Source organism: Miniopterus schreibersii (genome assembly GCF_964146895.1).
Source record: "Miniopterus schreibersii genome assembly, chromosome: 2".
Classification (NCBI taxonomy): Eukaryota; Metazoa; Chordata; class Mammalia; order Chiroptera; family Miniopteridae; genus Miniopterus; species Miniopterus schreibersii.
This window is the reverse complement of record NC_138102.1, coordinates 78,502,402-78,520,036: the sequence shown is the minus strand read 5'-3', so window position 1 is coordinate 78,520,036 and position 17,635 is coordinate 78,502,402. Positions and strand designations below refer to the sequence as shown.

General features: G+C 38.0%; 1 protein-coding gene across 1 annotated transcript in view; it reads left to right on the top strand.

Moving 5' to 3' along the window:
- NEK5 (NIMA related kinase 5) overlaps nucleotides 1-17,635 on the top strand; it is a 96,249-nt gene that overhangs the window by 2,932 nt on the left and 75,682 nt on the right. The window contains 1 exon segment of the mRNA XM_081129850.1: nucleotides 14,440-14,536. Coding sequence (XP_080985976.1) covers nucleotides 14,440-14,536 — 97 coding nt within the window.

Below are 17,635 nucleotides of genomic sequence, written 5' to 3'. Positions count from 1 at the left end.
TACTTCTACTAATGTCCTCTTTTTAAATTTTTTTAATCCTCACCCGAAGATATTTTTTTACATTGCTTTTCAGAGTGGAAGGGAGAGAGAGAAAAACATCGATACAAGAGAGACATCAACTGGTTGCCTCCCACATGCCCCCTGACCAGAGCAGGGGTGGGGGGTGGGGTGGGATGGAACCTGCAACTGAGATACATGCCTTTGGCCAGCATTGAACCCAGGACCCTTCAGTCCACCGGACAGCCCTCTAACCACTGAGCCAAACTGACTAGGGCTACTAATTCTAGTGTCCTGTCAATGCTTCCTTCTATAACATTATACTGCTCACTCTCTTGTTTACCTGACTACTCTTTCTCAGGCCTCTCTGTCTATTCATCCTCTATATGTCCTTTGCTGACTCTCATTGTTATGGGAGAATTACACGGGTGGAATTTTTCCGTTGCTAGTGGAAGTGGGATTCTTGGGGTGCTGCTGTAATAAGAATTTCCAGAGGCCCTCATGGGAGGATGAGATATGGTAGAAAGCTTTATTTTCATGGAGTGATATCCCTCATTTTCCAAAGTCACATTCCCCTTAAACCAGGCCTAGAAAAGGTGCAGCTAGGGATCCAGCAGAGCTAGAAGCAAAGCCAGTGTCCAGAGTTTCCGTTTCATGGTGCAGCTAGGTCTGATGTAGCATAAGGCTAGTTGTAGTCCATTAGTCCATTGTGTATGGTCCACATGATGGTGGGCCATGTGGGCAAATGCAGGGGAGTGTGCCCCTACAACAAGAGAGCCAGGAGTGCAGGCAAGCAAGAGAGGCAAGAAAGAGTCTCTTTGTTTAGGAGCTTAAATATCAAATCTTCCTGCAGTTGCAGTGGCCACGCTTATATGACTACTCTGGCCAATGCCCTGTTCCCTAGTATGACTGACATGCAAGCACCCTTTCTATGTCACCTAGGATTTACTGGGCATGTGTCTATTCTTTCTTTTCTGGTCCCTTCCTCCAGGATCTGCTGGAAACAGACCTAGGAGTGTTAAACTGTAGCTTTCTAGCACAAGTGGCATGCTTATATTATTTGGCCTTCCCTTTGCTCCTTTCCTGGTAATTAATAACCAGCTACTATCATCATCTCTCTGTACTTTGTATAATCACCTCATTTCAACTTTGACCACTAAGCAGGTCACTCTTAAAACCCTCTCTCCAGCCCTGATATCTTCCAGTGCCCTAGCTCTGCATTTCATCTGCTGGCTAGATATCTTCAGGTAATATCTCTTAGTAATCTATTGTTGTGTAACATATTGCCTCAAACTTAGTGGCTTAAACAATAAACATTTATTATCTCACAGTTTCTGTGCATCAAGAATTAAGGCTGAGGATCACTGAGGACCATCTTGGAAGGGACCACAATCATACCCCAAACAAAGTAGAAATTTCTCATCTTTCTAAGCAGACCCACTTCATCTGCTGTGTGCTGCATTGTGTTAATGACATCAGTGTCCTTATGCTATCCAGGCTGAAAACCTTGGGATCATCTGTGAATTTTTTTTCTTTCTGTTAAAGGCACCGAAAACACCAGAAAAGGTGTTATTGGACAGGCCTCTGAGTTGGAGGGAGAGGGTTGTCCTCTCCCTGGTTCTTGTCTTTTCGTATAAATGAATTTAAATGAGACACCCTGACTGCCTTGTGATAAATCCAATTTATTAAAGCAATTAAAGCAAGAAAATTTATTAAAGAAGCAAGACAAGCAAATCTGTTTCATCCAGCTCAGAGTGCAGATGGGCATCACTCAGCTAATCCGAGGAGCAAGTTGGGTGGGAGGTTCGAGGCATTATATACCCTCCTGTCTATAGGTTTTTAAAATTCCTCTGCTGAAGCCCTAGCAGGTTTGACTCAGTGGTTAGAGCATCTGCCTGCAGAATGAAGGGTTCCGGGTTTGATTCTGGCCAAGGGCATGTGCCTCAGTTGTAGGCTCGGTCCTGGTTGGGGCACAAGCAGGAGGCAACCAGTGGATGTGTCTCTTTCACATCAATGTTTCTCTCCCTCTCTCTTTCCTCCACTCTCTCTGAAAAGCAATGGGGAAAAAAAATTCCTCTTCTGAATATCTTGGTACAGATTAATTTTCAAGCGCCCTTTTTACTTTGTTGTGGCCTTCTCAGAATTCGTGAGAAGCACCTGGCAATTTTATCTTTCCAAGCCTTCTGGCTTCTCTGTTTAGACAGTAAAAAATAAAACTGCCCCCCCTCCTTTTTTCCCCTTTCCCCTTACCCCCCTCCTTCCATGCATTTTTTAGTTAGATAATCATTAACCGTTTGCTTTCAGGCTGTCCTTGGGAAAGGTAAGGGCTTGCAGTTTACAAGCTGGCTGCAGATTGCCCACACTGTTTGGCCTTGTTTTAACTTTCTTGTCTTCGTTTCCCTATTTTACTTGCCCTGGAATTTTCCTAGCTTCTCACTGCCCTGTAACATTTCCAGATGACATTTCTTGCTAAATACTGTTGACTCTTTTTCTTCCTTGGCTTTGAATTCCTTTTCATGCCCTGAGTTGCTTGCATCATTCAGTAACTTTCTCATGGCTCCAGCTTTCATATAGCATAATTTTGATAATGCTCCAGTTATGCCCCCAAACCATCACTGGGTCAGAAATTGTAAAGGAAAATATGGCTAAGTTTGACCTACATAAATATATAAAATTTCTGTGTGACAAACAAACAACCCCACCATGATTAAATGGAAAGGAAATTCACAAAATATAAAAAATAGTTGCAAGCATTGACTAAAGGGTGCTAGCTTTTTATAAATAAAAACAAAACAAAACCCATAACTGAAGAGGTCATTATACAACAATTTCAAATTCATTAGTAAACTAATTAATGTAAATAAATCAATAAATATAACTTTTTGTTTATACAATTGAGAAGGACTAAAAAGAATATAAAAGTGGGAGAAAGCAGACACTCTCTTATTCTACTGATGGGAAAGTAGATTGGTAGCACCCTGAGGGGAATTTATCCAGATGTATCAAAGCCTTGGAAAGAACCAGTCCCTTTCTGTATTACAAGAAGTAAGATCCACAATATGTTGTAAAGCTGAAAAAATCAGGCCACAACAATTTGTGTATGTGTGTGTGTATGATTACTGCTGGGTGGTAGGATTTCATCTGTGTCTTTCTGTACTGTCTGAAATTTAATATGGAGCATATAATATGCTTTTAAAATTATGAATTCTATTATTTGTATATGCAGAAAAGGCTATCTTCATTTTGAAAAAGAAAAGATGAAAAGCATACCTCCTAGAATCCAGTAGTTCTGCTTTTGGGAGTTTATTCCAAGCAAATATCCAGAGATGCACAGACAGTTAGGAAACATCTCAAACAGTAGGGGATTGGTTAAGTAATTTGTGAAAATCTAAGTGGCTCTTAGAAGTGATGTTGTAGGTGAAGTATTGACATGGAAAATACCACAACTTTTACTAATTGAGAAAATAGTAAGTGTAGAATGATGCAATCTTTGTAAAAATATATACATTATATATGTGTGTGTGTGTGTGTATACTGTTTCACTCTTCAGATTAGTTTAGATATCCTCTCTAATTTGTTCCCAAATTCCATTTCCAATTGCTCCTTCACATACAAATCCTTTTCACTCCAGCTTCTGTGCTCTTCCATGGGGCTCTTCCAAGAAGGTCTTTGCCTGCCTATCTCTAGCCATCAAGGTCCCACTTGTTCAAGCCTGAGCTCCAGAATACTTTACAGGGCCTTCCCACTCTAAATGCTAATCTCTCTTTCTCTGTAAGCTCCATGGCTTTTTATTGGTACTGCTGTTATGGTACTGATTGTTTTCTACTTTGATGTGCATTATCTGTTTATTTTGTGTCTTCTCCCCCTTCTTTTTTTTTTTTTTTAAATATATCTTTATTGATTTCAGAGAGAGGAAATGAGAGGGAGAGAGAGAGAAACATCAATGATGAGAGAGTCATTGATCGAGCCCACAACCTGGGCATGTGCCCTGACCGGGAATCGAACCTTGGTCGCCTGGATCCTAGGTCGACGCTCAACCGCTGAGCCACGCCCGGCCGGGCTTCTCCCCCTTCTTAAATTGTGTGTTCTTTGCAGGCAGAATCCATGTCTTATATGTCTTGATATTCCATACAGCACATGATAATGCTTTGCATCAGCAGGTATTCAGTAAATTCTTACAGGATAAATGATTCAATGGATAGATACTTTCATCTCTTTTGTTAAGCTAGTGCATACTTAAGAATAAAACCACTTTTCCAATGCAAAACATTTAATAGTTTGTCAAATATACAGTTAGAATTATCTAAATATCACTTATAAAAATCGACATCATATTAGATGATTCTATAAAATAAAATCACACATTGACAATAACTCCTGCAGTCCAAGAATACCTCCCATTAATAGTACAAATTACACATTAAAAAAAGAGAGACATTGTTTAGGCATTTAAACCAAAGTAACTTGACTAATTATATTCATTCATCAAGTACAATAAATTTAGTATAGTCACTAATAACACAGTTTTAGGTGCAATTTCACATGCTTTCATAAATCTTCCAGTACAGCTCCCATAGTGAAGTGTCCTTGTGCTCTCCATTTTCATTTATATGCAGGTGTACCACATGTCATACTTAAGACTATTTCATTTCATAATTAATAGCTTTGTATCGGCCAAATTTAACTCCAGTGATAACAAAGTTTAACAATTAAATAAAACTCTTGAAAGTATATTCTAATTTGTTTAATTGCATGAATACAATCAGTATAAAACTTTTAATTTTAAGTACAGAAAAAACTATTTGGGAGATGAATCTGTTACCCAAACTCAAGGAGTTTGCCTCTTGGAGTGCTCTATTCAAGCATAAGATGTGGTTGTCCTTAGGTAGTTTTATTTACTTCCAGTCAGTAAAGGAGACGGGTTCACATCCAAAGCTCTGTCTCCAGGGAGGGAGGCTTAGCCATTGTTTACATATACTATTTGGTCAAGTACAGGTTGATTTCTTCTTGGCAGTTAGCTAAACCTACCTGTTGGGTTCTGGTCAAGTTACAGCTGCCTCTGCAAAATATTGTGCTACATTTTAACATTTAGCAAGAATAGCATTTAGTAAGAACTGCCCAGACCTTGATACCCTTGACCTATTTAACAAACCCTGTAGAAAAAAATACATATAGAGTGTCCCAAAATAATTATACACACACTTTGAATAATTATAAAGGCAGTGTTTATTAAAATACATTTTATTTTCAAAATTGAGCTATCAGCTGTTAAAATGTGTATATATTTTTGGGGGGACACCCTGTATTAATGCATTTCATAGTATCGCTCCCATTCTTTAATATAGATCATCAAATGTTTATTATATTTTTCTAATATAGAACTGATTTTTTTTCATCCTTTTACTCATGAACAACCTTTATCTCCATGCCATAGATAAGTAATATGTTATAGTAGGCCTCATTATTCTCACTTTCCCATACTTGTTTGTGTTATCAAGTTTGCCTAGCATTATCTGTGTCACAGTATTGATATTTATTACTTCTTCCTTCCTTCCTACTCTAATGTAGTTTTACATTACTTCTTTTCTTGAGAAATTTACAGTTCTTCTCAACTTTCCAATGATTCTCTACTCAGTAAACTCGAGACCCCAGAACTTAAATTGCTTATTTTGTTACAAGTACCAAAAAACTAATATTTTCTCTTTTTTTCATTTAAATACATTTATTAGTATTTAGCGTTAGGTTTAGGGAACATAATTTATTGAAGTTGTTGGTGTTTGTTTGTTTTTTAATATGTCTTTATTGATTTCAGAGAGAGGAAGGGAGAGGGAGAGAGAGAGAGAGAGAAACACCAATAATGAGAGAATCATTGATTGGCTGCCCCCTGCATGCCCTCGACTGGAGATCCAACCCACAACCCAGGCATGTGCCATGACTGGGAATCGAACTGCGATCTCCTGGATCCTACATCGATGCTCAACCACTGAGCCATGCCCAGCCAGGCTGTGGGGGGTTTTTGACTCCTTTTTTAAAAATTATTTTTTAATTACCGTTGATACAATATTATAGTAGTTTCAAATGTACAACCTAGTGATTAGACATTTATGTAACTTACTAAGTGATTCCCCCACATCAATTTTGTACCTGTCTGACCCTATACATTGTTATTAGAATATTATTGACTATATTCACTATGCTATACTTTACATCCCTGTGACTATTTTGTAACTACCAATTTGTACTTCTTAATTCCTTCAGTTTTTTCACCCATCCCCTGCAGCCCACTCTCATCTGGCAAGTGTCAAACATATTCTCTGGATATGAGTTTGTCTGTTTTGTTTGTTAGTTTGTGTTGTATTTTGGATCCACATATAAGTGAAATCATATGGTATTTATTTTTCTCTTTCTGTCTTATTTTACTTAGCACAGTACCCTCAAGATCCATCCATGTTGTTACAGATGGCAAGATTTCATTCTTTTTTATGGCTGTGTGATATTCTGTTGATATATGTACCATTCTTTATCGATTCATCAATAGATGGACACTTAAGTTGCTTCCATATCTTGGCTATTGTAAATAATGCTGCAATGAACATATGGATGCATATGTATTTTTGAGTTAATGTTTTGGATTTCTTTGAATAAATATCCAGAAGTGGAATTGTTTGGTTCTCCTTTATCTCTTGTTAATAGCCTTTGTTTTAAAGTCTATTTTGTCTGATATAGGTATTGCTATCCCAGCTTTTTTGTTTGTTTGTTTACATTTTCATGAAATATCTTTTTCCATCCATTTACTTTCAGTCTATGTGTGTCTTTTGATCTTAAGTGAGTCTTTTGTAGGCAGCATATTTAAGGGTCTTGTTTTTTTATCTGGACACCCTATATCTTTTGATTGAAGCATTTAATCCATTTGCATTTAAAGTAATTATTGATAGGTATGTAGTTATTGACATTTTATATTCACATTTTGATATTTTTTCTTCTTATTATTAAAGAAGACCCTTTAACATTTCTTGTAATACTGACTTGGTTGTGATGAACTCCTTTAGCTTTTTCTTGTCATGGAAGCTCTTTATCTGTCCTTTGATTCTAAATGATAGCTTTGTTGGTAGAGTAATCTTGGTTGTAGGTCCTTGCTTTTCATCATTTTGAATATTTCTTGTCACTCCCTTCTGGCCTGCAAAGTTTCTGTTGAGAAATCAGCTGACAGTCTTATGAGAGCTTTCTTGTAGGTAACTAACTACTTTTCTCTTGTTGCTTTTAAGATTTTTTCTTTAACCATTGGCATTTTAATTATCTTGTGTCTTGTTGTGGGCCTCTTTGGGTTCATCTTGTTTGGGATTCTGCACTTCCTGGACTTGTATGTCTGTTTCCTTCACCAGGTTAGGGAAGATTTTCATCATTAGTACTTTTTTTTTTTTTTTAAGATAAACCTTTTTTTTCTTTAATATGTTTGTATTGATTTTAGAGAGAGAGAGAAAGGGAGAGAGAGAAACATTGATTGGCTACCTCCCACATGCCCCCTACTAGGGACTGAGCCCACAGCCCAGGCACGTGCACTGCCCAGCATGGTGCATGGGATGAGCTCAACAAACTGAGCCACTCCAGCTAGGGCTCATAATTATTTCTTTAAATAGATTTTCAATTCCTTCCCCTCTCTCTTTCCCTTCTGACACCTCTATGATGCTAATGTTTGTACACTTGATACTGTCCCAGAGATCCCTTAAACTATGCTCATTTAAAAAATTTCTTTTCTTTTTAATTGCTACCTTATCCTCCAAATCACTGATTTTATCCTCTGCTTCATCTAATCTACTATTGATTCCTTCTAATACATTCTTCATTTTAGTTTTTTGTTCTTTATTTCTGACTGGTTCTTTTTCATATGCTCTATCTCCATTTTTATGTTTCCTTTCTCTTTGTTGAAGTTTTTGCTGAGACCATTGAGCATCCGTATAACCAGTGTTTTGAACTCTGCGTCTGGCCAATTGCTTGTCTCCATTTTGTTGAGTTCTTTTTGTTTGTTTTTGTTGAGTTCTTTTTCTGGAGTTTTGTCCTGTTCTGTCATTTGGGACATCTTTCTTTCTCTCCTCATTTTGGCTTCCTCCCCTGTGTTTGTTTATATATATAAGATAGAGCTCTACATCTCCCTGTCTTGGTAGAATGGCCTAATATACTAGTTGTCCTGTGGGGCCCAGTGGGCAGGCTCCCTGGTCACCTGAGCTGGGTGCTTCAGGTATGTCCCTTGCGTACCTCCTTGATTGCTGTTGGCATATCAGTGGAATGCATTAACCCTCAGGTTGGTTGGATGCAAGGACTGGCCATGACTATAGCAGAGTAGCTGTTATGCAGTGGCTGACCCTATGGAACAGGATTTGACTTAGCAGTTCTCTGGTGACTGCCTTGGATATGTCATTTGTGGAGATGGTTGGGTGGGCCTGAAGCTGACCACCAGATATTTCGATTCTGAGGCCTTTTGGGAGGGAGTATGGTACAGACCAAGGTCAGCAGCTGCCTGTGCCCTGCTGTTGCCATTTGGTATGAGCTATAAAGTGAGCTGCAGATGGTTGTCACTTGTGCTGGGCTTTGAGGTGGCTGGGAGAGACTAAGCTGCAAACTGAGGCTAGCTGCTACTAGTGCCAGGCTTTGAGCTGTTTACAAGAGGTATGGAACATCCAGAGGCCAGTTGTTGCTTGTTTGGGGTTTGTGAACCTTTGAGAAATTTTAGGAAAGTTCGCACATGAACCAAGACAGGCCATTTGTGTGGAAAAGTCACTGGAAGCGGTTTGGGTTGCCCTGCAAGTTTGGTGTGTCTAGGTCTCAGGGAGTCACCAGGCTAGGGTGAACTGTGTTAACCAGGTTAATGGAGACTCAGACATGGCACCTGCCTGCACTTGCAGGCTGGTCGTGTTAGAGTAGGCAGCTAGGAAGATGTGAGCTGGGAAAGGCATTTGGGGCTTGGAGGAATTATGCGTGAGACATGACAAACTAAAAATAGACAATGGAGGTGGCAGACCCCTATGTGAGCAGGAAAGAGTCAGAGCCCCTCCAGGATGCGGTCCAACCAGTAGCATAACACCTAGATGAAGGAGCGTTATAGCTTAAAGATACATTTTTTTGAGACATGAGGGAGGGAGTGACTTGCTCCTTGCCCAGGCTCCTTTCCAGCCTAGGGGCATAAATCCTCTAAACTCTCAAATATCAGGGCGCTTGGTTTGGTCTCAGCTGGCTGAGTTGCCTGCTCAGGTCCTATCTGAGTGTATTTCTTTCCTACAAAATAAATCCTCACCTGCTCTTGCTGCTATTTGTTGGCTCTTGTTTGAATTCATTCCTACAAGCAAGACAAGAACTGGGGGCGCAGATTACTGTCTCTGGCCAGAGCTTATCTCCACCCAGAGACCCCCTTGACCACCACTGACAGTTCGGGGGAGGGCTCAACAAAGGAATAATAGCCTCTGCTAGCACTTCTGTCTGGGAGAAAGCTGCCCTTCCCGCCTTCACTCCAAAGCTAGGAAATTCAGTTCCTCCCCATATGGCCCTGACAGCTTTCAAGCTGCCACCCCAGTGCAGGAGCTCAGAGCAAGTGAATCCATAAGCGAATAAGTCTGTGAGCAGGCCCTTTAAGAGCAACACCTGGGACTTAAACAGCTGTCTCACTCAGCCACAATCTCCACTGGTTTTCATAGTCAGAAGTTATGGGGACTTATTTTCCTGGCAAGGGAACCCTGGGCTGGGGAGCCTGGTGTGGGAGTGGGAACCCTCACTTCTCAGGGGGAAACAGAAGCCAAAATATCCCTCCCAGATTTTTAACTGCTACACGTTGGTTGGGACCAGCTCATACCTATTCTGTCATATTGACCAGAAACCAAAAAACTAACATTTTCTATCATCATCATCCCATTATTTTTTATTTCTTGCCTCATAAAAGTGTTGTTTTCTTGATTATAAAAATTAAAAATTTTATCATAGAAATTTTGAAAAGAATCAACAGGGATAATAAGTCCATTTAGAGGAAAATAAAAATCGCTTATAAGTTCTCTCTTATTTGCTAGTAATATTATGGTGAATTGCTTTACAGGCTATTTTTATTGCATAAATGTAGCACTTTTATAAGTTATTAGAATGATTTGTGTCATAGTAGATATAGTCTTTTATAGCAGCTTTTTACATGTAGCAATATATTGTGAATACTTTCTCATATTGTCGCTGGACTGGGATTTGACCTGGAGCGAGTCTGCCTCAGGCCAGCCTGTAGTATGTGGTTTCTTGACTTTGTGCAGGAAAGAGTTCACAACACAAGTCCAGGTGATTTTGAGAGTATGTTTATGTGTATATATGAATTAAATAAAAAGGATCTGACAATTAATGGCAATTATCTCTAAAAAATAAGAATGCATGGAATGGGTGGGGAGGAAAAGGGGAAATTTCACTTTTATCTTATTTACCTCTGCCTGGCTTAAAATATTTTTAAAAATCACAAGCATGTATTTTTAGAGTAATTAAAAAAACTAATAATAAAACACAGTAATGATGGCTTTTGTATGAGAATCCTAGGGGACATTTCTGATTATTTGCTTTGGATAAATTCCCAGAAGAATTAATAAGTCAAAAATGGGAACATTTTAAAGTTTATTTCCTATTGTAAAATTGCCTTCCCAAAAAGATTTTACCAATTTATAGACTTACACCTGAAGTATATGTGTCCATTTTGCTGCTTTCTGGCTAACAGTGGATATAAACATTCTTACTGTCTTTGCTGATTTCACAGATGAAATATTATATCAAATTTAGTTTTAGCTTTTATTTTTTAATTACTGAGTGAAGCTGAATTTTTTTTGTTTACCTGCCATTTTTATTTCTTTTAATTCTTGCTAATTGCCTATTCATGCATTTTACCGTATTTCTATTGGTGTTTGCAACAATCAATTTTTAATTAATTCTTATAGGCAGAATTCTTTATATATTACAAATACAATATCTTCTTCAAATATATTGCCAGTATGTTTTTACCTAACTTATGTTTACTTTTAATTTTGTTTATAATATTCTTTTTGTTTGTTTGTTTGTTTTAATTCTTGCCCGAGGATAGTTTTTCCATTGCTTTTTGAGAGAGAGTAGAAGGGAGAGAGAGAGAGAGAGAGAAACATTAATGTGAGAGACACATTGATTGGTTTCCTCCTGCATTTGCCTTGACCTGGGCGAGGGTTGAGCCTGCAACTAAGGCACATCCCCTTGGCTGGAATCAAACCCAGGACCCGTCAGTCCTCTGGGAGCCAATATTCCAACCACTGAGCCAAACCAGCCAGGACTGTTTATAATATTCTTATGAAAAATAGTGGTTAAAAATTTTTTTAAGGAGCTAAATCTATCAGTCTGGTAGGAATAATTCAGTAATTTTTGTTTTGAAACGTCTATGTATTGTCTATACAATTTAAATTGGGTTGAAAAATACCTAAGCTTAGAGGGTTAAATAGCTTATTGAAGGACACATACATAGCTAGGAGGCAGTTTAGCTGGGATTGAGAGTGTTAATTTAAAAAAAAAAAAATTATTCCTAAATGAGAATGAGAGATTTGGGAACTCATACACATTATGTGTGGGCCAATGATAGAAAACATTACAGAGGGAGCAGTGGAGAGGAACAGGTAATTTATGGAGGCCAGAAAAATGAGGCAGCTGGGTTGGTAGTTAGGGTACAAATGACAAGTTGGCAGAGTGCCAAGATGAGGGAGGAAAGGGAGAAATGAGGTATGGCCACTGCCATTGGTGCCAAAACATTTGGAAAGTGCTGTCCATAGATGATAAATAGAATAATAAGAAAATACAGCAAATATAAAGGATGTCACACCCTGGCTGGCTGATTCAGTTGGTTGGAGCATTGTCCCGTACACCAAAAGTGTGTGGGTTTGAGATTTGGTCAGAGCACATACTTAGGTTGTGGGTTTGATTCTGAGACAGGGTTCATACAAGAGGCAACTGATCAATGTTTCTGACATAGATCTCTCTCTCTAAAAATCAATAAATATATCCTCAGGTGAGGATTAAAAAATTTAAAAAATGAAGTCACAAGAGAATTTTTATTTGAAAATGAAAACTGTGGTAATCCTAATAAAGAACTTTACTGGGTCTGATTTATGTGATATATGACACATTTTCATATTTTTAAAATTAAAAAAAAATATGTCTTTATTGATTTCAGAGAGAGGCAGGGAGAGGGAGAGAAAAACATAAATGATGAGAGAGTTATTAATCGGCTGCCTCCTGCATGCCCCATGCTGGGGATCGAGCCCGCAACCTGGGCATGTGCCCTGACCAGGAATTGAACCTCTATCTCTTGGATCATAGGTCAGTGCTCAACTGCTGAGCCATACTGGCTGGGTACCTTTTCATATTTTAGATTTCATTTGTTTCTTCTCAGTGGTGATTGCTGCTGGACCATTGCATTTTTATAAAGAATTCCTCTGCTGCTGAAAGATAAATATTAAAGTAACTTTCCTCTAGATGCCTAAATAATTAACATAGTATCTCACCAACCCAACTGAACTTTTAAAAACATTTTTAAAGATTTTCAATTACAGTTGACATTTAATATTATATGAGTTTCAGGTGTACAGCATAGTGGTTAGACATTTATATAACTTACGAAGTAATCATCCTGTAAGTCTAGTACCAACCTGACACCATACATAGTTATTACAATATTATTGGCTACATTTCATGAGCTGTATTTTATATCCTGTGAATATTTTGTAGCTGCTAATTTATACTTCTTAATCCCTTCCCCTTTTTCACCCAGTCCCTCAACGCCCCTCCCATCTGACAGTCATCTGTGTGTTCTCTGTATCTGAGTTTGTTTGTTTTTTACATTCTATATATAAGTGAAAATATATGGTATTTGTCTTTCTCTGAGTTATTTCACTTAGCATAATACCCTCTTGGTCCATCCATGTTGTCACAAATGGTAAGATTTCATTTTTCTTTATGGCTGAACAATATTTCACTATATGTAAGTACCACATCTTTATCTATTTGTCTTTTGATTGGAACATTAATCCATTTACATTTAAAGTAATTATTTATGGGTAGGTAGTTATTGCCATTTTATTGTTTTCTGATTGTTTTTGTAGTTCTTCTCTGCTCTTTTCTTATTCTCTTGCTCTCTTCTCTTGTATGTTGTTGACCTGCCTAAGTGTTGTATTTAGATTTCTTTCTCTTTATTTCTTGTATATCTCTTGTAGATTTTTGATTTGTGGTTACCATGTTCTTTATATATAGCAAGCTATGTTTATTACAGTCCATTTTAGAGTGATGGTTGCTTAAGTTCGAATACATTTTAGAATCACTACCGTTTTTACTCACCCCTTCCATGTTTATGTTTTTGTGATTATTTTTTACTTCTTTTTTGTGTGTTTGTGTGTATCCCTTAATTTACTGTTGTAATTATACTTGATCTTCCTACTTGTGCTTTTTAACCTTTGTACTAGCTTTAGTGTTGGTTGTTCCACTTCTTTTATTATGTGTTTGCCTTTGTCAGTGAGATTTTTTTTCTTTGTGATATTTTCTTTTTTATAGTTTCTTCTTCTTAAAGAAGACCCTATAGCATTTCTTGTAATACTGGTTTGGTGGTAATGAAGTCCTTCAGCTTTTTCTTGTCCAACTGAACTTTTAATACAGCAAAAGTTCACCAGAAATATTTATTCTTTGTTTATTATTTTCAGTGACAAACCATTGATTAGACATAGGGCACTTTGCTGATTCTAGAAATTTTGTTTTCTGATGTTGAGAGATTGATTTCAGAAGTGCCATTAAAAGTCAGTGAAATCCTGGAGAATTTTTGATAGTGTAACTGAAACCAAGGTTCAGCTGCCTGCTGCCACATAAACCAAACTCATGAGCCAGATGCTGGTGGAAAAGGAAAATGGTTTATTCAAGTGCTGGACACCTGAGAAGATGGGGGTCTCTTGTTGCAAAGCCCATCTCAACATTTCATTGCAGGCAGAGGTTTTTATCAGGAGAGAGAGGGAAAGCAGAACAAAGTGATCAAGGGGAGGGAGTTTAAAACTTCTCTGTGTGCAGTCCAGTACAGTCTATTCCAATAAGGATCTTGAAACTGGTCAAGTGATGGCCTGGTGTACATCATTCTGGTCTTCATCATCCTGGTTTTATGGTTGAAAATCAGCAAATCTCCTGAAACTGGGATGACTGAAGGTTGGATTCTGCATCCTCTGAAATTGGTTTCTGAAATTGGTTTCTAGGATTCGTATACAAACGTGCTGTTTATCTACAAGCTACATATTAGTCAGAGTAGAATTTACATAAACAATGTTGAAAGAATGGTGGGTTGGGTTACAATTCCACACTATTACAATAGGAGTGAGCAGGAAACATGTTCTTAAAAGCAAGTTATCTTTACAGACTATTCTGTCTCTTAATATAATTTAGATGTCCATCCAAGAAAAAGAAGCTTCAAAGAAAGAAGTCATTCTCCTGGCAAAGATGAAACATCCTAACATTGTAACCTTCTTCAATTCATTTCAAGGTTTGACTTTCTAGCATTCTTAAAGAATTTTAATAAAGTATCAGCATGTAGACTTCTGTAAAATATATGTTCCTGAGAACTGTATAGTTTTTGTGAATGGACTCCTTTTTCCATTTATTTAAATTGTCATTTGAGACATAATCTTTATTTCTTCTCTAGTGAACTTTTGTAGACACCTCTCCTAAGTTTTTCCATCTCTCCTTAATTCTTACTCTGTCAAATAGTTAGTAATTGGTGTATTAGCTTTGCTACAGCAATGGCACCCAAATTTCTGTGGCCTACAATAATACACATCTATTTCTCACTCATTCTGTATTGGCTTTGGATGGACTGGGGCCTTAAGTCTGGGGTCCAGACTGAAGGAGCAGCCCCGATATGGAGCATACTGTTCTAAGCAAAGGAAAAGAGCAATATACAAGTGCCCACCACACCATCAGTCTCAGAGCCCTGCTAGGATGTGGTGTGGCTCTCATTTTCCTCATGGACTCACATTCCTGTTGCAAAGCAGCCATGCAGCTAACCTTCATAAGGGAGTGGTGGGGGGAGGGTATACTTTGCCCACATAAGCCCATAAAGCTCTGTGGCAATGGGTGGGGCTGTACAGTTCTCTTGCAGAGAAGCAGCAAACAGTTGTGCACCATGGCCCAGCAAATGGCAAAAATAGAGGGGAAAACTGTAAGGAAGCAATTCCTTCATTTGCACACCTGAATACAAGATCTAGTCTATTTTCATTCATCATTCTATTCCAAGATAGGAACAAAACAAAACAAGCAATCAAGTAAATATGAAAAGAACATTGGTCAGAAATCATTCATTCACTTAATTTACTACATGCCAGGCATTGTTCTAGGTGCCAAGAATAGAGCAGTGAACAGAGCAGGTGAACATTTCTGTCCTCATGGAGCTTGCATTCTAGTGGGAAGAGACAGACAATAAACACATATACAGTATGCCAGGTGTTTGTTTATAGGCTATGAGAGGGCTGTACTTGCCCAGGTTCACCATAGGGCATTCCCCACCTCAGCACTCAGCACTGAGTGCTTAATGGAGCAGAAATGTTACATAGATATCTTCAAGCACCACCAGGGGCTAAAAATCAGTAAAAAAATATAGACACTATATTTTGAACTTTTATACTGTGCAGGGCACTGTTTTTTGTTTTTGTTTTTATAAATGAAAACCACTGCATTCAAAATAGTTCTCTGTGTAGCCCTCTTCAACTACTGGGTATTTAAAAGGACTCTTAGAACTCTCCTGAGTTCTTTTTGGGAGCTGAGCAGTACATGTGAACAGTGGATTCAGTTGTATCAAAAACTTAAGGGGCAGCAACTAAATAAAGTGCGTACATTCCTGTCCATTGATTCCTAATAACAGCACCATAAGATGATCCTTATTTTCCTCACTCTTTGGGTTATTGTGACTTCCTCCATCTGGCTACCTCCTATTCAGCCTCAGGCCTTCTCTGAGCTCACAGTTCAAATTATAGCCCCCTTTCCTGATCTTGCTTAGCACTTTGTACTTACATGCACATGTCGGTTTATATAAGCAATTATGAATTGGTTTAATATTTGTTTCCCTTTTAGAGTAAACTTAATGGATTCTTTTGTTCACCCTTGATCCTAAGCATCTAGTATATAGTAGGTGCTCAATATATGTTTGCTGAAGGAATGCATAAGCTGTACCACTTTAATAGATTAGAGTATGTTTTTATATCATGCTGAATGGATATTTGAAGACAATATTTCCCTGGATACTCTTATAAAGTTAGAGATCATTTTTACAGTATAAATAAACTCTGCTGAGTTTGTTTATATTATAAGCTTAAATTTTCTTATGATAGGGTTTAAAAAAAATTTTTTTGTATTAGAGCACCCCTGTGTTTAGCAAAACTAGAGCTATTGTGATGCTTTTGAGTTTGCCCGGAAGATTGTTGGGACTTGAAACCCCAAGCTTATCAGAAAGCCTCAGAAGTCCTTACAGCACCTATTAGAATTTGTAGATAAGGCCTTTGTTTACCCTCAGACACGTATCTCTGAACAGAACTCTGGCTCTAGTTAATTAAATATTTTTTTGTAGAGTATGAAAGTTTTACAGGTTTGAAGCAACATATGAAAAATAAGGAGAATGTGGTGAGATGTTCCTAAGACTAAATTAATGCCACTTACATTCCTTCAGTAAATATTTATCAAGTGCCTATTATATGCCAGGCATATTCTAAATCTTGAGGATATATCTCAGTGATGAAAATAGGCAAAATTTCTACACTGTTGTTTGTTGCTGCTGTATAACAATGACCACAGATTTAGTGGCTTAAACCAACACCCACTTAGCATCATCTAGTTTCTCTAGGTCAGAAGTCTGAGCTTGCCTTAGCTAGATTCTCTGCTAAAGGTCTCACATAGTTGAAATCAAGATGTCAGTTGGTGCTGCCGTCTTATCTGAGGTTCATAGTTCTCTTACACACTTAGTCGGGCTGTTGGCAGATTTCGTTTACTAGCAATTGTAGGACTGAGGTGTCTGCTTTTTTGCTGGCTACCAACTGGGGAGTGGTTCTCTGCTTCTAGAAGCCAAGTTCTCTTTCCCACCAGGTGGCCCTTTAGTAGACCCTCTTCTGTTTGGAATCTCTCATTTACTCTGTCTCTGACCTCTAAACCCAGATTTAAATGGCTCCTGTGGTTAATTCAGGCCCACCTGGATAATCTCCTTTTCTATTAATTCAAAATCAGCTAATTAGTAACTTTTATTATATTACCAAAATCCCCTCCATTAACATAACATAATCCTGGGAGTGATATCCCATTATATTTATAGATTCTGTCCTCACTCAAGAGGAGGAGTTATACAAGGTGTGTACACTGGGGCAATCTTAGAACCATCTTGCTACAACTGTGGAGTTTATGTTTTAGGGGGAAAAGGTGGGAAAAGACAGACAGTAAATGTAAGAATAATAAATACAATTTAAATAGTATGTTTGAAGGTAATAAGTGCTTTGGGGAAATAAAATAGGGTGAGGTACTGAGCACTTTTTCATATGTCTCTTGGCCATCTGTATGTCCACTTTGGAGAAGCGTCTGTTTAAGTCCTTTGCCCATTTTTTAA